The sequence below is a fragment of the Dendrobates tinctorius genome, unplaced genomic scaffold, assembly GCF_039654945.1.
Source record: "Dendrobates tinctorius isolate UK_male_01 unplaced genomic scaffold, ASM3965494v1 ptg000045l, whole genome shotgun sequence".
Classification (NCBI taxonomy): domain Eukaryota; kingdom Metazoa; phylum Chordata; class Amphibia; order Anura; family Dendrobatidae; genus Dendrobates; species Dendrobates tinctorius.
The window spans coordinates 11,720,431-11,747,894 of NW_027361713.1; the positions used below are offsets into that span (position 1 = coordinate 11,720,431).

General features: G+C 44.0%; 1 protein-coding gene across 1 annotated transcript in view; it reads left to right on the top strand.

Annotated features, from left to right (window-relative positions):
* SCUBE3 (signal peptide, CUB domain and EGF like domain containing 3) overlaps positions 1–27,464 on the top strand; it is a 1,051,867-nt gene that overhangs the window by 333,511 nt on the left and 690,892 nt on the right. The window contains exons 11-13 of the mRNA XM_073575619.1: positions 17,367–17,489; positions 17,610–17,726; positions 18,142–18,231. Of these exons, the coding sequence (XP_073431720.1) occupies positions 17,367–17,489; positions 17,610–17,726; positions 18,142–18,231 (330 nt within the window). The remainder of the gene's footprint in view (positions 1–17,366; positions 17,490–17,609; positions 17,727–18,141; positions 18,232–27,464) is intronic.

Consider the following 27,464-nt stretch of genomic DNA (forward strand, 5'->3'; position numbering starts at 1 on the left):
CATATGCAGTCAAGTAGCTACCATTTTAGGACAGCCTTAGATTTCAGGTCAGAGTGCATAGCTCATTCTACACAAGGATAGTAAAATGCCTAAATCAGATTATGATGTATTATTTTTGTGCTGAAGCACATTGAAAATAGCAGTCAGTCTATGAATAGTAATCCAAAGATTCAACGGTATTATTGTTTTAAAGACAGAAAAAATCTCTAGATTCTAGAAATTCAAAGTCAATGGTTGACCTCACAAAATTTCCATGTTGTAAAAATACTAAATATAATACAAGAAACCTCGGCACACAAAATTTTTTTCCAATGATCAAAGATCAAAATTTATTGTATATCATAATTTCATGTAGCGATAGACCAAAAAATTTTTAAGTGACAAGTGATCCACAGAATAAAATTCAACATTTCAGCTACAGTGTCTTTTTCAAGAATTTATCTGCAGAAAAATCAAACAATAAATCGAAATTTTTCATATGAAAAACATAATACATATATCTAGATCACAGATTTGAAATATAACGCGAAGATTACAAGCATATCTCATAGAGTACCAATGATACTAAGATAAATAATAATTCACATAAAGAGAAGACTCCTTTTACATAATAGATCATTATAAAAGTCCTTGCATGCCTGGAGTTCAATGCCTGTGGGAATAATGATCCATAAACATCAGAATGAGGTTCATCATATAAGTCACACAAGCATGGATTGCCTTATAAAAAGAGAAAATACAACAATAGTACCTTGTAAAATATTTATCATAATGCGTCCACAAAAAATAATTGTGCCATATCAAAATACAAAGATGCGCTCCATAATAGTGCTGTGTGAAGGTACACTATGCGCTCTATAATGATGACGTGTTGAGAAACATAATGCGCTACATGATGGTGCTGTATCCGAGTACATGTTGCGCTTCATAATGGTGCCGTGTCTAAATACATAATGCGCCCAAACATATAACAAAAAAGCCACATTAAAACATACCAATTGAAAAGGTCCGTGGATCGCATGCAGGTGCACACTGGTTGTCTGTGCGGAGTGCTCCGTGACCGCCATGGAAAAGCAGGGCCCTCTTATATCCGGTTAACTGAGAACCACCGGGGTAAAGGTCAGCATCTGGCAAAGTGAACTGCGCATGTGCCGCCGAAATATTACGAAAGGAGCCGAAGTGCATATACGAGTGAGCGTGTGATGACGTAAGCCTGCTCTCAAGGAGATTCCGAGCCCAGTCAAATGAGGAACTGGTGTTGAGGGGAGGAAGTTGATGCGCCACCACCATGATTAACATCTCGGAAAGGGAAATCACTTCCCCCGTGCGTTATCTGAGTGGAACTAAATGCAAAAAGAAAAGAAAAAATTAGAATAAAAAATATATCACATTGATAAGGCATATATAGTGTATAAAAATTACATTCTATACTTCATATGATGATTATTCCCACTGTTTATAAATAAATGTCTTTCATTCCTGAAACATGTCATAATGTCAATACACACATTAGTAGTGTTGAGCGATACCACCCGATATTGAAAAATATCAGATCGGATTGCATCGGCCGATCTAAAAAAAATATCGGGTATCGCCGATTCCGATCCCGGAAGTCCCATTCAAGTCAATGGAACAGAAATATCTGAATTGAAAAAAACCCTTTCTTTCCTTGTAGTTTAATTCTACATGAAGAAAAACAACAAAGAATAATGTAGAATGTATTGTGGGAGGTGTAGGAGACATTAAAGCCATAGAGCTTTAGCCCAATCAAATGGAATAGCAGTAATAATTTTTTAATTTTAAAGACGTTTGGAATTACAAAGATATTGACTATGTTAACCTCTTTTATATTTTGTCACATATGTATGTTTCACTACTTCCATGCTCTTCACCTTCTTGTTTACTTCTCCCACACTTTCTCCTTCATCATCCTCAGCAGAAGCATCTTTTTCATCAACTTCTTCACCTTATTCATCTTCTTCTTCTTCACCTTCTTCCTATAATTTTTTTTTTTACATTCTTCATATTCTTCTTATTCAACTATTATTCTTCTTCATATTCTACTTCTTCATCTTCCTCCTATTCTTCTTCTTCATCATATCCTTATTTGTGACAGGCATTCCTGTAGTTGTTATCTATAAAAGTTTGAAGATTACACCTTCCGTTCTGCCTGTCACAAAAGATTTACAACAGGATTTGTCCGCGTTCAGTTTGGCCTGCAGCAACAGGCATTTTCCAGGGGCACCACGAGGAGGAACGGACTCACCCCCATACACTGCTTAGTCTTCTTCTGCTTATAATTTAGATAATATCATTTGCTCTTATGTTTAGTCTTATGCTCAATGTTATTCTGCTTTTGGTTTTTCTGCTTCTTGGTCTTCTGTCTCTTGTTGTTCTGCATCTTGGTGGTTGTCTTCATGTTCTTTGTCCTCTTGGTCATCTTCTTGAGGGTCATCTTTTTGGTCTTCTTCGGTGTGGTCTTCAGGGTCGTCGTCTTCAGGGTCATCGTCAGGGAGATCCAGAGTGAGAATCAAAAAACTATTCCACAAACTTGAACTTGGAAAAGTAGCAGAAGGTACAAGAAGGCTGAGGAACTGCCGAGAACCAGCTGACGGTACTGGAACCCGGATGGGTAGCAGAAGGAACAATAGCAAATGGAACTAGCGAGGACCAGCTGACGTTGCTGGAACCCGGAGGGGCAGCAGAAGGAACAAGAGCCAATGGCACAACCGTGGACCAGCTGACGGTTCAGGAACAAGGTTACTAAGCAGGAGGTACCTGTGCTACAAAGCACTACCAAGGACCAGCAGACGTTGCTGGAACTTGGATGCCAAGAAGGAGGCACCTAGGTCAAAGGCACTGCCGAGAACCAGCTGACGGTGCTGAAACCCGGATGGGTAGCACAAGGTACCCATAATCACCAAAGTTGCAAGGCGCGAGCAGGACACAGTTTCTGAAACCCACAGTCCAACAGGGGGTGCTTGTCCTATTGGCACTACGGAACCAGCCTTTATTACCAGAACCCGCAGCCCACATAGGAAGCACCGAAACTGCAGGCACCATAGACTCGGCTAACCCGACCGCAACACGACAGGAGAACGTATTGGTGGCAAAGTGACATTGACACTACCTGGAAACAGCAGGCGTGCTGGAACCAGGCTGGGCAGGAGGGAGTGCCCTTGCCAAAGACACTTCCGAGAACCAGCTGACGGTGCTGGAACCCGGATGGGTAGCCGAAGCTACAAGAGCCAATGGCACAACCGTGGACCAGCTGACGGTGCTGGAACACGGTTACTAAGCAGGAGGTACCTGTGCTACAAAGCACTACCAAGGACCAGCAAACGTTGCTGGAACTCAGATACCAAGAAGGAGGCACGTAGGCCAAAGGCACTGCCGAGAACCAGCTGACGGTGCTGGAACCCGGATGGGTAGCAGAAGGTACCCATGAAAAAGACAACGTTGCAAGGCCGTGAGCCCGCCGCAGTTACCGAAACCCACAGTCCTACAGGGGGTGCTTGTCCTATTGGCACTACGGAACCAGCCTTTATTACCAGAACCCGCAGCCCACATAGGAAGCACCGAAACTGCAGGCACCATAGACTCGGCTAACCCGACCGCAACACGACAGGAGAACGTATTGGTGGCAAAGTGACATTGACACTACCTGGAAACAGCAGGCGTGCTGGAACCAGGCTGGGCAGGAGGGAGTGCCCTTGCCAAAGACACTTCCGAGAACCAGCTGACGGTGCTGGAACCCGGATGGGTAGCCGAAGCTACAAGAGCCAATGGCACAACCGTGGACCAGCTGACGGTGCTGGAACACGGTTACTAAGCAGGAGGTACCTGTGCTACAAAGCACTACCAAGGACCAGCAAACGTTGCTGGAACTCAGATACCAAGAAGGAGGCACGTAGGCCAAAGGCACTGCCGAGAACCAGCTGACGGTGCTGGAACCCGGATGGGTAGCAGAAGGTACCCATGAAAAAGACAACGTTGCAAGGCCGTGAGCCCGCCGCAGTTACCGAAACCCACAGTCCTACAGGGGGTGCTTGTCCTATTGGCACTACGGAACCAGCCTTTATTACCAGAAATCGCAGCCCACATAGGAAGCACAGAAACTGCAGGCACCATAGACTCGGCTAACCCGATGGCAACACGACAGGACAACGTATTGGTGGCAAAGAGACGTTGACACTACCCGGAAACAGCAGGCGTGCTGGAACCAGGCTGGGCAGGAGGGAGTGCCCGTGCCAAAGACACTTCCAAGAACCAGCTGACGGTACTGGAACCCGGATGGGTAGCAGAAGCTACAAGAGTCAATGGAACTACCGAGAACCAGCTGACGGTGCTGGAACCCAGAGTGGCAGCAGAAGGAACAACAGCCAATGGCACAACCGTGGAACAGCTGACGGTGCTGGAACATGGTTACTAAGCAGGAGGTACCTATGCTAGAAAGCACTACCAAGGACCAGCAGACGTTGCTGGAACTCGGATACCAAGAAGGAGGCACCTAGGCCAAAGGCTCTGCCGAGAACCAGCTGACGGTACTGGAACCTGTATGGGTAGCACAAGGTACCCATAATCAACAAAGTTGCAAGGCCGCGAGCAGGACGCAGTTACCGAAACCCACAGTCCAACAGGGGGTGCTTGTCCTATTGGCACTACGGAACCAGCCTTTATTACCAGAACCTGCAGCCCACATAGGAAGCACCGAAACTGCAGGCACCATAGACTCTACTAACCCGACGGCAACACGACAGGACAACGTATTGGTGGCAAAGTGACGTTGACACTACCCGGAAAAAGCAGGCGCGCTGTAACCAGGCTGGGCAGGAGGGGGTACCCGTGCCAAAGACCCTTCTGAGCAGCAACTGGCGATGTTGGAGCCCAGGATCAATCACGGAGCAGGCTGAGGCCTACTTGGAGCAAGTTTTAGATCGGTTGTACACTACTACTAATTGTAACCATGCTCCACTTAGGCCTCTGGCTCTACTGTCTCTAGTATTTCCCCTGGCCTCCAACCCCACCAGTTGCTGCTCAGTACCAGTTGCTGCCCCAGTAACACAGGAACAAGTGTGGATTGTGCAGACGCCACTTCAGAGCAGCAACTGGCGGGGTTGGAGGCCAGGGGAAAAACTAGAGACAGTGGAGCCACAGGCCTAAGTGGAGCACAGTTAAAAATCAGTAGTAGTTTGAATGTGGATGGAGCAGGAGACTTTGCCGTCCACACAGCAGGGGAGCAGCTGGCGTTACTGAACCCCACTAACACAGGAGCTTGTGTGTTTTTCTCTGTGAAGACGGCACTTCTGAACACCAACTGGCGTTGTTGGAGCCCAGGATGAAGCATGGTGCAGACTGAGGCCTGATGTTTTTGGCATGTGGAGGCAGCAGGAGACATTGCTGTCTTCACAGCAGGGGAACAGCAGACATTACTGAACCCCACTAACACAGGAGCTAGTGTGTTTTCTCTGTGAAGACGGCACTTCTGAACCCCAACTGGCGTTGCTGGAGCCCAGGATGAAGCATTGAGCAGGCTGTGGCCTGATGTTTTTGGCATGTGGAGGCAGCAGGAGACATTGCCGTCTACACAGCAGAGGAACAGCAGACATTACTGAACCCCACTAACACAGGAGCTTGTGTGTTTTTCTCTGTGAAGACGGCACTTCTGAACACCAACTGGCGTTGTTGGAGCCCAGGATCAATCATGCAGCAGGCGGAGGCGAACTTGCAGCAGGTTTTATATAGGTTGTAGACTACTACTGATTGTAACCGTGCTCCACTATGGCCTCTGGCTCCACTGTCTCTAGTATTTCCCCTGGCCTCCAACCCCACCAGTTACAGCTCTGAATTGGCGTCTGCATAATCCACACTTGTTTCTGTGTAACTGGGGCTCTATCACGTCAGTTGATCCCCTGATGTGTGTCCGGCAAGGCCTCCTGCTCTGTCCTCATTCACACTACTAGTAATGGGAATGTGGACAGAGCAGGAGACATTGCCGGACACACATCAGGGGATCAACTGATGTGACTGAGCCCCAGTAACACAGGAACAAGTGTGGATTGTGCAGATGCCACTTCAGAGCAGCAATTGGTGGGGATGGAGGCCAGGGGAAAAACTAGAGACAGTGGAGCCACAGGCCTAAGTGGAGCACAGTTAAAAATCAGTAGTAGTTTGAATGTGGATGGAGCAGGAGACATTGCCGTCTAGACAGCAGGGGAGCAGCTGGCGTTACTGAACCCCATTAACACAGGAGCTAGTGTTTTTCTCTGTGCAGACAACACTTCTGAGTGACAACTGGCTGTGTTGAAGCCCAGGGATTATAGTTCAGATGGTAGAAACATGAACACAACAGGAGACCTGGATACTGTTGCCAACCAATTATTTATTCGGGAAGAGGACTGGCAAATTCTGGCGAGATCCAGGCCTTGTTCATTTTCAGAAAAGTAAGCCGGTCAACGTTATCGGAAGATAGTCGCGTGAGACGGTCTGTTAGTACACCACCTGCGGCACTAAAGACACGTTCCGATAATACACTGGCAGCAGGGCAAGCCAGCACCTCCAATGCATACTGGCTAAGCTCTGGCCATGTATCCAGCTTAGAGACCCAAAACTTGAAGGGGGAAGAGCCATCTGGGAGTACACTGACAGGGCAGTGTACGGAAACGTTGCCTCCTGCTGACTGGAGCCGTCTGTGATGGTGTAGACAATTGTGTCGGACACACAAAACTTTGCCACATTTGGGCCATAGTGGTCTTGCCTTGTGCTGAGGCGCTGCCTCTGCTCCCTCTTTGTGCCGAGTTTCCACCACTGCCTCGACGCAGAGAGCTGCTTTGTAAAGCACTAGCACCACTGCTGTCGGGTGGAATGGAAAACATGATGGACTGCACCAGTGTGTCTTGGTACTCCCGCAGTTTACACTCCCGAGTCAACGGTGTTATGAGGCTTTGTAAGTTGTCCCGGTAGCGAGGATCTAGGAGGGTGTACACGCAATAATCAGTCGGGTTGAGAATGTGGTCGATGCGGCGGTCGTTTCTCAGGCACTGCAGCATGAAATCAACCATGTGCTGCAAACTCCCAACTGCCAAAGAAATGCTGTCCCCTGCTGGATGCGTCATCTCTGCCTGCTCTGCATCACCCCACCCTCGCTGTACATACTGACTAGAGGATTGTGTACCTCCCTCCTCTGGAGAGATGTCTTCCTCCTCCATCGACTCCTCCTCATCCTCCTCACAAAGTGTCCCCTGCCTAGGCCTTTGTGAGGAACCACGTAGCGCAGACTGTCCAGAAGCAGATGGCATTTGGGACTCCTCATCCTCCACCTCTTCCAAAACCTCCTCCCTTAGTGCTTGCAGTGTTTTTTGTAGCAGGCAGATAAGGGGGACAGTCATGCTGACTAGTGCATCATCTGCACTCGCCATCCACGTGGAATCATCGAAGGCACGCAAAACGAGGCAGATGTCCTTCATAGAGGCCCACTCAGTGGGGCTGATGTGTGACCGGCACACAGTGCGACTTGTTTGCGCCTGATGCAGCTGGTACTCCATGACTGCCTGCTGCTCACACAACCGCTCCAACATATGTAACGTTGAATTCCACCTGGTGGGTAGGTCACATATGATGCGATGTTCCGGAAGGCGTAATTGGCGCTGCAAAGCAGCAAGATGCGATCTTGCCGTGCTGGAACGCCGCAAGTGAGCGCACTCTATGTGGACCTTGTGCAGCAGTGCATCAAGATCCGGATAGTCCCTCAGAAAGCTCTGCACGACCAAGTTCAGCACATGTGCCAGACATGGGATGTGAGTGAGGTTGCCTAGGCCAAGAGCTGCCACCAGATTTCGGCCATTGTCACACACTACCAAGCCCGGCTGGAGATTCGCTGGCAGAAACCACACGTCGCTCTCCTGCTTGATGGCATTCCAGAGCTCCTGCGCTGTGTGGCTTCTATTCCCCAAAGAAATTAATTTGAGTACGGCCTGTTGACGTTTGGCCATGGCCGTGCTCATATCGGTCGTAACAGACTCCTGCTGCGCTGTTTCTGAGGAACTTGAGTAGGAGGAGGAGTCAATGTGTACAGACTGGATTCCTGCAATCCGTGGAGTTGGCAGAACACGTACAGCGCCACTCTCCATATCTGTACCCGGCTCCACAACATTGACCCAATGGGCAGTGAGGGAAGGTATCGTCCCTGTCCATGGTTACTGGTCCACGCATCGTTGGTCAGGTGGACCTTGCTACTGACGGCATTTAGTAGCGCATGCTGTATTTTTCCCTCCACATGTTTTTGCAGGGCAGGGACGGCTTGCCTGCTGAAATAATAGCGGCTTGGCACTGTGTATTGTGGGACTGCCAATGCCATCAAGTCCCAGAAGGTGTCAGTCTCCACCAGCCTGAATGAGAGCATTTCAAGTGCGAGTAGCTTGGCAATGCCAGCATTCAGAGCCTGTGCTCGGGGATGGTTTGCCGAGTATGGCCGCCTTTTATCCCATGCCTGTGCTACCGATGGTAGAGTGGCCTGGGAGTGTGAAGAGGACTGGGAACATGTTGCTGTGGGTGGAAGTTCACTGGGTTTCCGGACAACATTGCCAGAGGTTCAGCTGTAGGAAGAAGACCCAACAAGAGCTGAAGAGGTGGTAGGTGGTGCTGTACGTTGGCCTACGTCTTCAGTGTGTCTGTGTAACTCCACCTCGTGCTTGGTCCGCACATGTTTCCACATATTTGTGGTATTGAGGTTGCTGACATTTTTCCCTCTTTTGACTTTCTGAAGACACAGCTTGCATTTGACAAAGCAAATGTCATCTGCAACTGTGTCAAAAAAGGACCACGCACTGCAAGTCTTTGGAGCGCCCATTTTGCCTCTTGAAAGAGGAATGCTCCTACCGGGTGCCGAAGTGGAGGCTACAGGCAACAAAGTCTGCCCCCTCCCTCTCCCTCCTGTTTTGGCCGTTTGGGGAATCTCTTCCTCAGAGCTGCTCCCACCACCTTCCTGTTTCTCACGCCATAATGGGTCAAGGACCTCATCATCTACACTCCCCTCTTCAAACACCTGCTTCTCCAGGGTTGTCTCGCCAGCACCGTACGCACCAGAAAGTGGTAACTGAGTCTTGTCATCATCTGATGCGTACTGAGGTGTGCTGACCATAGGCACTGGCCCACCCGCCTCTTCAGATGCCGAGGGACAAAGAAGTTGCGCATCACTGCATACTCCCTCTTCTTCACATTCTTGAATGCTGCTTGGCTGGCCCCCTCTTTCCAAGCCAACAGATTCAGAGAACAGAAGTAGAGACTGTGATGGCTCCTGTCCAGGGCTCTCTGACTGCCTAGGCACTTTGGCAGGTGGTGAAGAGACAGATGGTTGCTCTTCAGTGCTCTGGCCCTGAGAGGATGTGGAAGCCATTGAAGTCGATGCGTTAGCTGCCATCTATCCGACAACGGCTTCAATTTGTTCCTCCCGCAGCAGTGGGATACGGCGAGGTCCTACAAAGCTGTGCATAAAGGACTGTTGCCTGGTGAAACTGGGGGATGCTGACTCACTGGTGCCAGCAGCAGGCACAGAATCCCCACGTCCTCTCCCTGCAGAATCCCCACGTCCTCTCCCTGCAGAATCCCCACGTCCTCTCCCTGCTGAAACTCCACGCCCACATGCCTTACTTCCTGCCTTCTTCATCTTGCTAGACTGATAAAGATAGGCAGAAAAGTACAAAGAGGGGGCTTAGTGTGCTTATTCCTGAACAGCTGGTAACAGGTATAAGAAACACTAATTTTATGAAGTGTGTGTGTGGACTACATTTTAATAGGAGCTAATGTGGCCTACACAACTGTCAAATGTAGTGTTTGTTGAACTTTATTTTGTTTGCTTTTTTGAAAAAAACTAAAAGGATGTGACCAAAGATTTGAAAGTGATAGTATCACAAACTTTTTGGAGCTATTACAATGCAGGAAGGTAACCTACAATGCAAAAGATGAGGCTCCAAAAAAATTGGGTAATACTAATCTGGCTGCAGCTGAAGGGCACAAGCCAGAAAACAAGGCTCCTCTATCTACTCCTATATAGTGTTTTCAACCAACCAATATAGATGGATATGGATGGATGCACACTAATAGGAGAAAAAAAAGGAGCTGCAATAAAAGAAAAATGTGTGAGGCAATGACGCACGCTGAGCGGTCTACAACCAGACGTAGCTGCAGGACACACTACTCAGCATGAGCTGCACTCACACACAGTCAGAGACCTCTCAGACAGCCGTGAACAGTGCAGAGAAGTGGGCACTAGCACTGAAAGGCTGCAGAAAGGCTCCGCTGTCTAATACTAGTGTTTGTAACAAAAAGTATATGGATATGGATGGAAGCACACTAGATAGAATTTATGAAAAGTAAGCAGCCAGAAAAGAAAAATATGTTAGAGGCAGCAGTGAGGCACGCTGGGCGGCCTACAACCAGACGTGGCAGAAGGACCCACTACACAGCGTGAGCTGCACTCACACAGCCCTTGCAGACAGCTGTGAACACTGCTGCTAGGCAAAAGAAAGCTACAGTGGTGGTTTATGTAGCCTGGGTAAAGCACAATATTTTTTGGAGAATCGCTATTTCTAACTGTCCCTCACAGTCTTCAACAGCAGCCTGTCCCTAACTGAATTCACAGCAGAGTGAACAGAAATGGCGGCTTTTATATTGCATCATGACATCATTTCAGCAGCCAATCACAGCCATGCCAATAGTTACAGTGCCGGCAAAAAATATCTTTACACTTGCGCAGCAAAAAAAAACTTTACATATAAAATCCACATCATAATTTCACTTTTTAAAAGTGTACACAATGGGGGAGATAATAAAAAACTGTCTAATATTAAAGCTGGCTTTGTTGCAAATATCAACCAATCAACGCTCAGTTTTCACTTCTCTGGTAAAGCGAAAGCTGCACTCTGATTGGTTGTTATGTGCAGCTCAGCCAGTTTTGCTATTAGGCAGTCTTTTATTATCTCCCTCAGTTTTTTATTATCTCCCACAATGGGTCGAAAGAAGCTTAAAATGGAAGAGAAATACCGTGCCTTGACTCTGCTCGAGAACGGGGATTCGGTGATTGCTGTAGCTAGAGATCTGGGAGTGTCAAGAGAAGCAATTTATCAACTGAAGCGGTCGGTGGCATCATTGCCTCCTGGGATGGTACCGCAGAGGAAGTCAGGCTCTGGCGCACCTAAGAAGACTTCACCAAGGACTGATAAGCTTCTGAAGCGTGAAGTGATGTCACATCCATCTATAACTGCTGTTGAACTAAAAAACAAGTACCCTATGCTCCTCCAGAACATTGCAACTAGGACAATTCGTCACCGCCTGCAGAAGGACCTGGGTCTACCAAGTTGCCGTGCCGCAAAGAAGCCCCTGCTCACAGCAGCAATGAAGAAGAAAAGGCTTGAATTTTGTAAGAAATATCAAGATTGGATATCTGAAGAGTGGAAGAAAGTGATGTTTAGTGATGAGAGCACTTTCAGGCTGGTCAGGGGAGGCTCAAAGGTTGTGCGTCGTCCGAGTACCGTGTCTCGGTATGACCCAAAATATACAGTTAAGACTGTTAAACACCCTGACAGTGTGATGGTGTGGGGTGCATTCAGTGGAAGCATGGGCAGGGCAGGTTTGTACTTCCTTCCCAAGAATGTAATTATGAAAGCAAGCAATTATATTACTGTTTTGGAAGAACACAAGCTTACTTTTTGGGTCATACATCAGTGTGATTACTTTATGCATGATAGAGCCCCTGTCCACAAAGCCAAGGCCATGAGAAAGTTTCTCAGTGACCATAACATTAACATTTTAGAGTGGCCAGGTAATTCCCCTGACCTTAACCCCATAGAAAATGCCAGGAATTTAATCAAAAACAAGGTTCAAGAGACACGACCCAGCAACATCAACAATCTAAAGGAGGTGCTGAAGACACTGTGGGTAAACATGGTCTCCACATACTTAGCCAGCCTTGCTGAATCCATGCCTAAACGACTGCAGATGGTGATAAAATGTAAGGGTGACATGACAAAATACTAATTGTAATAAAATATCCACAATAAAACACTTGAATCCACATGAATATTAAGATTTTGTGGTTTCATTGAACTTGTAAAGAATTTTTTTGCCGGCACTGTAACATGCAGACATGCCTATCAGGATGTGCCCACACTTCTGAAGATTCCCATTGGCTGAATCAAATCGAGCGGGCTCATAGCATTATGGGAACTTCCGATTCCGGTATTCGATATGAAAAAAGTATCGGAACTAAGTATCGGAATTCCGATACAGCGAATATCGGCCGATACCTGATACTTGCGGTATTGTAATGCTCAACACTACACATTAGTGAAGTGCCATAAATTACAGAAATCATTGCAGGATAGTTACAAATTCAATGCTAAAAATATCTAATAGACAAAGAAGAACAGTCATGAAAAACCAAGTGACATAACCAAAACTCAATACAGGCTTAATTAGCACACAATCTCATACTCCCTATTTAACCCTAGTGGTGCCAAGGTCTGGAGAGTGTGGATCAAAAAGGATTCACGCTCCTTCAATCTTTTGACCCTATCACCCCCTCTTCTAGTCATAGGTACCCAATCTATAACCTGGTACCTCAATTGTGCCACCTGAGTGTCCATGTGCCAAAAAATGAGCAGGAATTGTTAATAAAGTTCTTCCACATCTAATAGTGGACTTATGCTGGGAAATGCGGTCCCAGATGTGCTGGGTTGTCTCCCCAACATATCCGAGACCGCATGGGCACTTAATCAGATATATAACGAAAGAGGACTCACACGTGAAGTACCCATTAATGAGTAAGCGTCGTCCTGTGCGGGGATGGGTGAAAGTGTCACCCTTCACCACATTGGAACACTGCAGACAAATCAAACAAGGGAAAGTACCCTTCCGGGACGTAATCAGAGTTTTTTGGACCATCTCTTTCTTACCAGAGCCAACATCAGCTCTAACCAAAAGGTTCTTAATATTATTGGATCTCTTATAGCACATAAGAGGTCTAGAAAGAAACTCGGGAATGTTAGGGTACGAATTTTTTAACACTTCCCAGTGACGCAAAATGCAACTACTAATAAGAGTACTATAGGGATGAAAAGTACTGACAAATGCCAATTTATTGGTCTTATCCCTACGAGGGGAAGAGATCCTGAATTTTTCTAAAACTCGAGTCGGGTAACCCCTACTACTGAAACGCATTTCCATTTCTTGATGTCTCAATTCCCTTGTGGGTAAATCAGAAACAATCCTATCTATCCTCACATGTTGTGACTTTGGTAACGCGTGCTTCACATGTCGTGGATAACTACTGTCAAAATGAAGTAAGCTATTTTTATCCGTGGGTTTGATGTACAGATCCGTTCCAATTGAGCCATCTGGATTAATAAAAACCACCGTGTCAAGAAAATTAATTGAAAAATGGTCATGGTGAATGGAAAAAGTAAGTCCCGTCATATGTGTATTCAATCTATTGAAAAACTCCAAAAGAGTATCCTCACCCCCTGTCCAAATCAAGAAAACATCATCAATATAACGCTTCCAATGTAATGCGTAAGACAGAAATAGGGGATCACCGTATACAAAAGATTCCTCAAAATATGACATAAATATGTTGGCATAGGGGGGTGCCACATTGGAACCCATGGCTGTCCCTTTGTTCTGTATATAGAATCCTTGATTTTTATTGCCAATTGGGCACCATAGATTTGAAATCTGGCGAGTTTTTGATCAATCACAATCCTACCATACCGGTATTTTATACTCTTCCTAAAATTCACAAAAATTTATGGAAACCACCGGGACGACCCATAGTCGCCTCCACTAATTCGGTGCTTTCACAATTGTCTATTGTCCTAGAAAAAATTCTCACACCCTATGTACCCAGTATTAAATCCTACATTAAAGATACTTCTGATTTTCTCTCAAACATTCAAACCGTTGGTCCCTTGTCTGCTAATACAATACTGGTTACTCTTGATGTTAATAGTTTGTACAGGAGCATCATACATAATGAAGGCATTGAAGCTATGGTGACTTTCTTGTCTAACAACACGGCTTTTTCGGTCGATCAAATTGAATTTTGCAGGGATCTTTTAACATTGATTTTGACTAAAAAATTTTTCCTCTTTGAGGATCAATTCTATATACAGAACAAAGGAACAGCCATGGGTTCCAATGTGGCACCCCCCTACGCCAACATATTTATGTCATATTTTGAAGAATCTTTTGTATATGGTGATCCCCTATTTCTGTTTTACGCATTACATTGGAAGCGTTATATTGATGACGTTTTCTTGATTTGGACAGGGGGTGAGGATACTCTTTTGGAGTTTTTCAATAGATTGAATACACATATGACAGGACTTACTTTTTCCATTCACCATGACCATTTTTCAATTAATTTTCTTGACACGGTGGTTTTTATTAATCCAGATGGCTCAATTGGAACGGATCTGTACATCAAACCCACGGATAAAAATAGCTTACTTCATTTTGACAGTAGTCATCCACGACATGTGAAGCACGCGTTACCAAAGTCACAACATGTGAGGACAGATAAGATTGTTTCTGATTTACCCACAAGGGAATTGAGACATCAAGAAATGGAAATGCGCTTCCGTAGAAGGGGTTACCTGACTCGAGTTTTAGAAAAATCCAGGATCTCTTCCCCTCGAAGGGATAAGACCAATAAATTGGCATTTGTCAGTACTTTTCATCCCTATAGTATTAGTAGTTGCATTTTGCGTCACTGGGATGTGTTAAAAAATTCGTACCTTAACATTCCCGAGTTTCTTTCTAGACCTCTTATGTGCTATAAGAGATCCAATAATATTAAGAACCTTTTGGTTAGAGCTGATGTTGGCTCTGGTAAGAAAGAGATGGTCCAAAAAACTCTGATTACATCCCGGAAGGGTACTTTCCCTTGTTTGGGTTGTCTGCAGTGTTCCAATGTGGTGAAGGGTGACACTTTCACCCATCCTCGCACAGGACGACGCTTTCTCATTAATGGGTACTTCACGTGTGAGTCCTCTTTCGTTATATATCTGATTAAGTGCTCATTCGGTGTCGGATATGTTGGGGAGACAACCCAGCACATCCGGGACCGCATTTCCCAGCATAAGTCCACTATTAGATGTGGAAGAACTTTATTACCAATTCCTGCTCATTTTTTGGCACATGGACACTCCGTGGCACAACTGAGGTACCAGGTTATAGATTGGGTACCTATGACTAGAAGATGGGGTGATAGGGTGAAAAGATTGAAGGAGCGTGAATTCTTTTGGATCCACACTCTACAGACCTTGGCACCACTAGGGTTAAATAGGGAGTACGAGATTGTGTGCTAATTGAGCCTGTATTGAGTTTTGGTTATGTCACTTGGTTTTTCATGACTGTTCTTCTTTGTCTATTAGATATTTTTACCATTGAATTTGTACCTATCCTGCAGTGATTTCTGTAATTTATGGCACTTCACTAATGTGTGCATTGACATTATGACATGTTTCAGGAATGAAAGACATTTATTTATAAACAGTGGGAATAATCATCATATGAAGTATAGAATGTAATTTTTATACACTATATATGCCTTATCAATGTGATATCTTTTTTATTCTAATTTTTTCTTTTCTTTTTGCATTTAGTTCCACTCAGATAACGCACGGGGGAAGTGATTTCCCTTTCCGTGATGTTAATCATGGTGGTGGCGCATCAACTTCCTCCCCTCAACACCCGTTCCTCATTTGACTGGGCTCGGAATCTCCTTGAGAGCAGGCTTACGTCATCACACCCTCACTCGTATATGCACTTCGACTCCTTTCGTAATATTTCGGCGGCACATGCGCAGTTCACTTTGCCAGACGCTGATCTTTACCCCGGTGGTTCTCAGTTAACCGGATATAAGAGGGCCCTGCTTTTCCATGGCGGTCACGGAGCACTCCACACAGACAACCAGTGTGCACCTGCATGCGATCCACAGACCTTTTCAATTGGTATGTTTTAATGTGGCTTTTTTGTTATATGTTGGGGCGCATTATGTATTTAGACACGGCACCATTATGAAGCGCAACATGTACTCGGATACAGCACCATCATGTAGCGCATTATGTTTCTCAACACGGCATCATTATAGAGCGCATAGTGCACCTTCACACAGCACTATTATGGAGCGCATCTTTGTATTTTGATATGGCACAATTATTTTTCGTGGACGCATTATGATAAATATTTTGCAAGGTACTATTGTTGTATTTTCTCTTTTTATAAGGCAATCCACGCTTGTGTGACTTATATGATGAACCTCATTCTGATGTCTGTGGATCATTATTCCCACAGGTATTGAACTCCGGGCATGCAAGGAATTTTATATTTATCTATTATGTAAAATGAGTCTTCTCTTTATGTGAATTATTATTTTTCTTAGTATCATTGGTACTCTATGAGGTATGCTTGTAATCTTCGCGTTATATTTCAAATCTGTGATCTAGATATAATATATGTATTATGTTTTTCATATGAAAAATTTCGATTTATGGTTTGATTTTTCTGCAGATAAATTCTTGAAAATGGCACTGTAGCCGAAACGTTGAATTTTATTCTGTGGATCACTTGTCACTTAAAAAGTTTTTGGTCTATCGTTACATGAAATTATGATATACAATAAATTTTGATCTTTGATCATTGGAAACATTTTTTGTGTGCTGACTGAGGTTTCTTGTATTATATTCATTGTTGGATTTTACCTCTGAGCACCAGATAATAAACAGTGAGCACCCCGATTATCCTTAATATAGTAAAAAAACTAAATACATTTTTTCTACACGTCCTAGTTGTAATAGTCCAAAATTATACTTGCACACGCCTCCAGCAAGGCAGGTATCTGCCTCAAGAATCGATAATTGTTGTATCGTATTTAGAATTAAGTAGTCAAAAAAGTCCAATAGTGCAGTGTTGGTGTATGCTGTTGGTTATCGCCAGTTAACATTCGTCTTACTCTAGCCAGATAGCAATAACCAAATGACATCAACCTAGAGTTGTGTTTGCATTAAAGAGCTCAAAAGGGTTAAATGTAGTCTCAGGAGACTTCCATGCATTATGCACATATTTTGCTTTTTAATTTATTCATTGTAAATCGATTCTATGAGTAAAATTCAGCAAAGCTGGCAAATTCAAATTTCAAAAGATTCTCTAATGACTGGTATTTAGAGAAAATTGGCCATGTGTTGCTAAATCTAGAATAATGCTTACTTGATAAGTGACAAAAGCTTTAATCGATGTTCAATAAATAGTTTAAAGTATAGTATTTAATCCAAATCCAAAAATGGTAATTGAAACTTAAATGCTATCCGCAGATATCGATGAGTGCAGCATAAACAAAGGGGGGTGCAGATTTGGTTGCATCAATTTTCCTGGAGGCTTTGAATGTACTTGTCCCATTGGTTTTAAACTACATTGGAACCGGAAAGACTGTATAGGTAAGTGGAAAGTGACTTGTTCATATGGTGAAAAGAATACATTCTAGAGAATCCTACTATACAGCAGAGATTTATTCAAATGCACAATGATTCTGTAGAGCTCATATCTTTTGTATTTAGAGATGATGAAGTGTACCACCCCAGTATCACCATTTCGTGCTTCTTTGTCTTGCAATCGCAATGGGAAAAAAGATACCTGTTCTCTCATATGTAGTTCAAAGACTTTGATGCAGCCAGGTAACTATAACCTAAGCAAAAGAAAAACCTTTATTGTATGGCAGTGTAAGAATTTGTATATTTTCACTGTTGTAGAAAAACTTTCCTGTTTTTAATCTTTTACCTGGGCACAGAATACTGTGTGACAACTGTATACAAAAAGCTTTTTTCCCTTTCACACATGGCGCAGTAGTGTTTGCTAATAAAAAATTTGCATTTGGACAAATGTAACATTTTTATTTTTAACTCTATTATGCAGACAAAGCACAGTATTCAAAATCTGAAAAAATAGTTTCATTTTTACAGTTTTGTAAAAGTAAGAATCATGATCCTTCTTTCGCAGCTGTAATTTTGTGTTAAGACAACATTAATTTCACATTTATATACTTTAGAAATGTATTATTTTTTCATTTTACTCCATTTCTACTCTAAACAGATTCTGAAAGCAGTTACATGTTCAGCTGTGGAACTCAATCTGTCAGAACAGGTGTCAACTTTAAGCAGAACACAAGCCAGCATTGCATTGGTAAGGCAATGTACAGTGGGGAAAAAAGTACGGTATTTAGTCACCCACCAATTGTGCAAGTTCTCCCACTTAAAACGATGAGAGGCCTGTAATTGACATAATAGGTAGACCACAACTATGAGAGTCAAAATGAGAAAACAAATCCAGAAAATCACATTGCCTGATTTGGCTTGATTTATTTGGAAAATTATGGTGTTTCAGACCCATTTTTAACTTTCACAATGGTTACAGGAGAAAAGGGATGCTAAAATTTGTTGTGCAGTTTTTCCAAAGTAAGCAGGTACCCCATATTTGTTGAAAAACGACTGCTTGGGCGCATGATAGGGCTAGAAAGAGAATGAGCTTTATTTTGGCTTCAATAGGTATCGATACCATGTTCCATTTGATGTGCCCCTGACATGCAAAAACAGCAGAAAGCCCCACAGGTTATCCTATTTTGTAAACTCTACCTCTCAAGGAAGTCATCTAGAAGAGTAGAGAGTATGTTTAACCCTCAGGCAATTCACTAACTTGTATAAAATTGGGCTGAGTAAATTAAATATTACTATTTTTTTCCACTAAAGTGTTGATTTGGCCCCAAGTTTGCAATTTTCAAATGGGTTAATAGGAGAAAACGAGCAGTACAATTTGTTATGTGATTTCTCCTAAGTACATCAAAGTTCAAAAGGGAAGGAGCACCATATTACAGTGAAGATTTTCCTGCATTGGTTTGAGGGGGGGCATGTCACATTAGCAGAGTCCTTGAGGTGCCAGAACAGCAGAAACCCCTGTAAGTGACCCCATTTTACAAACTACACCTCTCAATGAGTTCATCTAGGGGTGCAGTGATCATATTGACACCACAAGCGCCTCACAGAAATGGGCATTGAAGAAAAAATAATATCATTTTTACAACAAAAAAATAGTTTTTGCCACACTGGGAAATGGGTAAAAATGGTTCCAAAATGAGTCACATAGTTTCTACTGAACTTGGCAATATCCCATATGTGGCTGTACAGTACTACTTAGCTAAACAATGAGACTCTGGAGGGGTGGAACGCTATTTGACTCTTGGAGAACAAATTATTATAGATTAGTTTCCGGACTCCATATAAAGAGCCCCTAAATTATTATTATTTATTATTATTTATTTATATAGAACCAGTGATTCCATGATGCTGTACATGAGAAGGGGTTACATACAAATTACAGATATCACTTACAGTAAACACACTAACAATGACAGACTGATAAAGAGGGGAGAGGACCCTGCCCTTTCGGGCTTACATGCTGCAGGATGGTGGGGAAGGAGACAGTAGGTTGGTGGGTTGCAGCAGTTCCGGTGTTGGTTGAGGTGATATCACCGGTAGTGGTGAGAGAGAAGGAGGTAGCAGGGTCATTGCAGGCTGTAGGCTTTCTTGAAGAGGTGGGTTTTCAGGTTCCATCTGAAGGATCCAAATGTGGTTGATAGTCGGACTTGTTGGGGCAAAGAATTCCAGAGAATAGGGGCAGTTCGGGAGAAGTCTTGGAGGCGGTTGGGTGAGGAACAAATAAGTGTGGAGGAGAGAAGGAGGTCTTAGGAGGACCGGAGATTACGGGAGGGAAGGTATCGGGAGATTAGTTCAGAGACATATGGGGGAGACAGGTTATAGATGGCCTTGTAGGTCAGTATTAGTAATTTGAACTGGATACGCTGAGGGAATGGGAGCCAGTGAAGAGATTTTCAGAGGGGAGAAGCGGAGGAGTAGCGAGGAGAGAGATGAATTAGTCAGGCAGCAGAGTTAAGGATGGACTGGAGAGGTGCGAGGGTGTTAGCAGGGAGACCACAGAAAAGGATGTTGCAGTAGTCGAGGTGGGAGATGATGAGGGCATGCACAAGCATTTTAGTAGATTGAGGGTTGAGGAAAGGACGGATTCTGGAAATATTTTTGAGCTGGAGGCGACAGGAGGTAGAAAGGGCTTGGATGTGCAGTTTGAAGGACAGGGCAGAGTCAAAGGTTACTCCGAGGCAGCGGACTTCCGGTACTGGGGAAAGTGTGATGTCATTAATTGTTATAGCTAGGTTGGGTAAGGAAGATCTGTGAGATGGAGGAAAGATGATGAGTTCAGATTTGTCCACATTGAGCTTGAGGAAGCAAGAGGAGAAGAAGGAGGATATGGCTGATAGACACTCTGGGATTCTGGACAGCAGATAGGTGACGTCTCGGCCAGAGAGGTAGATCTGAGTGTCATCAGCATAAAGGCCAGAAAAGCAGAATCTCTCCTCATGTGACCCCAGTTTGGAAATTATAAAACCTTTGGGAATTTATCTACAAGTGTGGTGTTGATTTTGACTCCATAAGTGTTTTCCAGAAACAAGCAGCAGTGTATGTTGCTGAGTGAAAATTGCAAACTGCCATTGTACTGACCAGTACGTTATGACCAGCCCGTGCATCTGGAGACATGCACCCATAAATTAGGCGGGCTCTCATCACTACAGAAATGCCAAACATGTGGACAATATATATGTTTAGGTACACTGTGGGGCTCAGAAGGGAGGGGGGCATTTGAATATGGGAGCTCAGAATTTCTTTTAGGGGGGATGAGGAGCCATAATGCTTTCCAGAGCCTTTGTACCTGCAGTAAGGTGGAAGCCCCTTATCTTTCCATTAACAGATGACAGACCTGAGTGAGGAACTTACTTTATTTGTGGATTGAATTGAAGCTTTTATTGGGAACATTTTACATAATATTAGGGATCACATTTATCTGGCGCTTTACGCTGAGCACTTACTTTGGGGTTTCTATCTAAATCTCTGAGTGACGTGATTCAGATGAAACCCTCAAGGAATCCATTCACTATAATGAGGCAGCAGAGTTACGCTGGACTTCATCTGGCCTCAGTTCAGCGGTGTCCTTCTTTTCAGAGGTGCACAAAACTGTCTGACTGCGCTTTTATGTATGACTAAAAAGACCGACACCGCCGGATCACATGTCCTATGGCGTCCACAGTGCCTTCATCTGTTTCATTGTAGGGAATCTGAATCATTGTAGGGGTTCCATCTGAATCACGTATTTCAGAGATTTACATGGAAACTTCAGTGTAAGCACTCAGTGCAGAGCGCAGGATAAATGTGCGTTGAGCCTTACTGCGATCTTTGTAAGGCAGAATTAAAAAATCAACAGCAGGTGAAGAATTGATTTTATTTGGTTTTTACGTCATTCCTCGTGTGGTATAAATGATTAGCCGACTTTATTCTTTGGGTCCGTGCAACTACAGCGATACCAGATTTATATTTCTCCTTCTTATAGGGACTGATTTAATAGGGTCAATCAAATTAGGGATAGCTGCCGTTGAGTGGGGACGCCACTTGCGCAGGTCCTAAGGTGCCAACCTCCGCATTAGGTAGGAAACATTTAGGCTGAGTTCACACGTGGCTTTTTTTTGCGTTTCCGCGGTGGTTTTAACCGCGCGATTTTGCCGCGAAAACGCAAAAAATAAGCATCCCATGCATTCCTATGGGATTCCGCAATGCTGTGCTAATGCTGCGGTTTTTACCGCGGCGGAATCGCTTCGTGGTAAAAAACGCAGCATGCTCATTAATTTGCGGAATCGCGGCGATCCCGCGCCCATAGGAATGCATTGTTCCGCTTACTTCCCGCATGTGGCTGTGCACAACATGCGGAAAGTAAGCAGAACAATTGCGGATGGTACCCATGGTCCGGAGGAGAGGAGACTGTCCTCCGGGCTTTGGGTACCATATCCCTGTAAAAAATAGAATTTAAAATAAAAAATATTGTTATTCTTACCTTCCGATGTCCCGCGCAGCCTTCCCGCCTCTCTCCACGCTCCCGTTCCCAGTAAGCCTTTGCGAAAATGCCCACGATGGTGTCTGTTCTCACGGGATCGCGAAGTCTCGCGGTCATTCGCGCGACGTCATCGCGAATAACCACGAGACATCGCGATCCCGCGAGAACGGACATCATCGTGGGCATTTTCGCAAAGGATTACTGGGAACAGATGCGTGGGACGTCGGAAGGTAAGAATAACACCATTTTTTATTTTTTTTTACATTCTATCTTTTACTACTGATGCCGCATAGGCAGCCTCAGTAGTAAAAAGTTGGTCACACTCGTCAAACACTATGTTTGACGAGTGTGACCAACCTGTCAATCAGTTCTCCAAGCGATGCTACAGATCGCTTGGAAAACGCTAGCATTTTGCAAGCTAAATAGGCTTGCAAAATGCTAGTTTTTCCGCGGGAAAATCGCGGGAATTTAAAATGCGATTTTCCCGCGGAATGGAATTCCGGAATTCTCGCGGTAATTTCCGCGAGAGTTCCGGTACGTGTGCACTTAGCCTTAGAGAGGGTATAATAGCGATAGATTTAGAGAACACCCTTTCTATCATTCCACAAACATAAAGAAGGTCCATAGTGTCCCTAAACTATCATGCATTACACAGAAAAATATTTCTCCTATGATATGGAATATTGGAATCTCCGGATATAAGCTTGTCAATATTGGATTCTCCTTGAGATGCGTCTAGTTTTGGCCTTGATTCCATGAATATTGTGTACAATTAATCTGGATTACAGAAACCCCTGAAAATGTCCACATTGAGGGTTTTTCAGCAATACACGATTTGCTGGTATGATATATTTGTATCGTTCCCCTAAAAGATGACTAGTGATTTTATGTATCTATTTATGGGGATCTACACTGATTTGTTGTTCTGTGTCTATACCACGGCTTTGCGCAATAACCGCTGGCGATTCGGTACTGATGAGCAACAACAGGTTGCCATGGACACAGATATATCACGTGAGCGCTTTAGGAAGATGACACTGCGTTCCAGAAACCGGAAGTGACGTCGACGGATCAATGACAAACCCAGGAAATGATGCATGCGGTTCACAAATGAACTGATGCACTCCAGAAGCCGGAAATGAGCAACTCGGCGTCCGGAAATGGCCGTTCTGCCGCGGGGTGTTTGAATATACTGTATATAAGGCAAGTAAATAAGCAATCTGTGTGCTATGTCTCATATCTTATGAAAGATGTCACAACTCCCCTGATGAATGTAAGCAAGATGAAACGCGTTGGGAGACGTAATCTGGGATAGAGGCCACTCAGTAAGGCAGAAGTGCCATGACATGCTGAGGTTGGAACCCCCATATGAGAGCGTGGATACAGGCATCGGTGTATAGAATCACTACTTTAGATGAGTAGCGAGTAGTAGATAAGCGAGGGGGAGGAGTGTGTTTATATGTAAAATCATCTTTAACCCCTTCACTACCAAGGGTGGTTTGCACGTTAACTCCCGGGCCAATTTTTACAATTCTGACCACTGTCCCTTTATGAGGTAATAACTCTGAAACGCTTCCATGGATCCCGGTGATTCTGACATTGTTTTCTCGTGACATATTGCACTTCATGTTAGTGGTAAAATTTCATTCAAATAACTTGCGTTTAATTGTGAAAAAAATGGAAATTTGGCAAAAATTTTTAAAATTTCGCAATATTCCAAATTTGAATTTTTATGCCCTTAAATCACAGAGATATGGCACACAAAAAACTTGATAAGTAACATTTCCCACATGTTTACTTTACATCAGCACAATTTTGGAACCAAAATTTTTTTTTGTTAGGAAGTTATAAGGGTTAAAAATTGACCAGCGATTTCTCATTTTTGCAACACCATTTTATTTTTACGGACCACATCACATTTGAAGCCACTTTGCGGGGTGTATTTGATAGAAAATACCCAAAAGTGACACCATTCTAAAAACTGCACCCCTTAAGGTGCTCAAAACCACATGCAAGAAGTTTTTTAACCCTTTAGGTGCGTCACAGGAATTTTTTGAATATTTAAAAAAAAATTAACATTTAACTTTTTTTCACAAAAAAAATACTTCAGGTTCAATTTTTTTTATTTTACCAAGGGTAACAGGAGAAATTGGACTGCAAAAGTTATTGTGCAAATTTTCTTGAGTACGCTGATACCCGATATGTGGGGGGGAATCACTGTTTCGGCGCATGGCAGCGCTCAGAAGGGAAGGAGCGCCGTTTGACTTTTTCAATGCAAAAGTGGCTGGAATTCAGATCAGACGCCATGTCGCGTTTGGAGAGCCCCTGATGTGCCTAAACAGTGGAAACCCCCCACAAGTGACCCCATTTTGGAAACTAGACCCCCCAAGGAACTTATCTAGATATGTGGTGAGAACTTTGAACCCACAAGGGCTTCACAGAAGTTTATAATGTACAGCGGTACAATTAAAAAATCATATTTTTTCCACAAAAATGATCTTTTCACCCCCAATTTTCATTTTACCAAGGGTAACAGGACCCTAAAAATTATTGTGTAATTTGTCCTGAGTACGCTGATACCCCACATGTTGGGGTAAACCACTATTTGGGCGCAGGGCAGAGCTCGGAAGGGAAGGAGCGCCATTTGACGTTTTTGGCTGGAATTGAGATCGGACACCATGTCGCGATTGGAACACCCCTGATGTACCAAACCAGTGGAAACCCCCCACAAATGACACCATTTTGGAAAGTAGACCCCCCAAGGAACTTATCTAGATGTGTGGTGAAAACTTTGAACCCACAAGGGCTTCACAGAAGTTTATAACGTGCAGCGGTACGATTAAAAAATCATATTTTTTCCACAAAAATGATCTTTTCACCCCCAATTTTCATTTTACCAAGGGTAACAGGACCCTAAAAGTTATTGTGCAATTTGTCCTGAGTACGCTGATACCCCACATGTTGGGGTAAACCACTATTTGGGCGCAAGGCAGAGCTCGGAAGGGAAGGAGTGCCATTTGACGTTTTTGGCTGGAATTGAGATCGGACACCATGTCGCGATTGGAAAACCCCTGATGTGCCAAAACAGTGGAAACCCCCCACAAATGACACCATTTTGGAAACTAGACCCCCCAAGGAACTTATCTAGATGTGTGGTGAGAACTTTGAACCCCCCAGTGCTTCACAGAAGTTTATAATGCCTGGGCGTGAAAATAAAAAAATCGTATTTTTTCCACAAACATGATCTTTTAGTCACCAACTTTTTTATTTTCCCAATGGTACCAGGAGAAATTGGACCCCAAAAGTTGTTGTCCAATTTGTCCTGAGTATGCTGACACCCCATATGTGGGAGAAAACTACTGTATGGGCACACGTCGGGGCTCGGAAGGGAAGTAGTGACATTTTGGAATGCAGACTTTGATGGAATGGTCTGCGGGTGTCATGTTGCTTTTGGAGAGCCCCTGATGTACCTAAACAGTGGAAACCCCCCACAAGTGACCCCATTTTGGAAACTAGATCCCCCATGGAACTTATCTAGATGTGTGGTGAGCACTTTGAACCCCCAAGTGCTTCACAGAAGTTTATAACGCCCGGGCGTGAAAATAAAAAAATAATTTTTTTCCACAAAAATGATATTTTTGCCCCCAATTTTTTATTTTCCTAAGGGTAACAGGAGAAAATGGACCCCAAAAGTTGTTTTGCAATTTGTCCTGAGTAGGCTGATACCCCATATGTGGGGGTAAAACACTGTTTGGGCGCATGGCAGAGTTTGGAAGGAGCACCATTTGACTTTTTCAACGCAGAATTGGCCGGAATTGAGATCAGACGCCATGTTGCATTTGGAGAGCACCTGATGTGCCCAAACAGTGGAAACCCCTAATTCTAACTCCAACCCTAACCCCAACACACCCCTAACCCTAATCCTAGCCCTAATCCTAACCCTAACCCTAGCTCTAACCCTAGCCCTAACCCTAACCCTAACCCTAACCCTAACCCTAGCCCTAATGGGAAAATGGAAATAAATACATTTTCTTTAAATTTTATTATTTTTCCCTAATTAAGGGGGTGATAACGGGGGGTTTGATTTACTTTTTACGACGGTTTTTATGTTTGGCAGCTGTCACACGCTAAAAGACACTTTTTATTGTAAAAATAGTTTTTGCATCACCACATATTGAGAGCTATAATTTTTCCATATTTTGACCCACCGAGTCATGTAGGTCTTATTTTTTGCGGGACGAGTTGACGTTTTTATTGGTACCATTTTCGGGCACGTGACATTTTTTGATCGCTTTTTATTTTGTCTTTTGGGACGCAGAATTTACAAAAACCAGCGTTTCATGAATTTCTTTTGGGTGGTGCGTTTACGCCGTTCCGGGTGCAGTAAAATTTATAAGGCGGTTTTATTCTTCGGGCCAGTACGGTTACAGCGATACCTCATTTAGGTCTTTTTTTATGTTTTGGCGCTTTTATGCTATGAAAACAATTTTATATAAAAAATTATTATTTTTGCATCACTTTATTCTGCGAGCTATAACTTTTTTATTTTTTCGCTGATGATGCTGTGTGGCAGCTCGTTTTTTGCGGGACAAGATGACGTTTTCAGCGGTACCATGGATATTTATATGCGTCTTTTTGATCGCGCGTTATTGCACTTTTTGTTCAACGGTATGATAAATCATTATTTTTTGCTTCGTTTTTTATTTTTATTTTTTAAGGGGATCGCTTAAGGGGTTAACTATTGGGACAGTTTTATAGGGCGGGTCGTTATGGACGCGGCGATACCAAATATGTGTACTTTTATTGTTTTTCGTTTTTTTATTTCCAAAAAATGAATTTATTGGGGAATAATTTTTTTTTTTTTTTTAATTAGCGATTTTTTTAAAATAATTTTTACACTTTTTTTTTTTTTTTTACTTTATTACAATGTCCCAGTGGGGACATAACTGTCCAGTGACAGATCGCTGATCTGTCACATCACAGATCACTGTGACAGATCAGCGATCTGTCACAGGCAGTCCAGAAGGCTTCCTCATGCCTGCGCTTTGCAGGCACTGAGGAAGCCAGCTTCCTGCAGGCCCCCGGAGGTCCCCACCGCCATATTGGATCCGGGGACCTGCAGGAAAGGAGCCCCCCGCAGCAGCGCTGCACATTGCGCTGCCGTGGGGGGCTCAGGGAAGCACGGAGGGAGCCCCCTCCCTGCCGATGCTTCCCTTTAACCCCTGGTACACCGCGATCGTGTTTGATCGCGGTGTGCAAGGGGTTAACGTGTCGGGGCGGTCCGTGACCGCCCCTGACACATTGTGCCGGGTGTCAGCTGTGATAATCAGCTGACACCCGGCCGCGATCAGCGGCGCTCACCACGTGGGCGCCGCTGATCGCTGTGACGTAATATTCCGTCCATGGAAATTAGGTCCAGGGTCACATGGACGGAATATTACGTCCATTGTAGGCAAGGGGTTAAA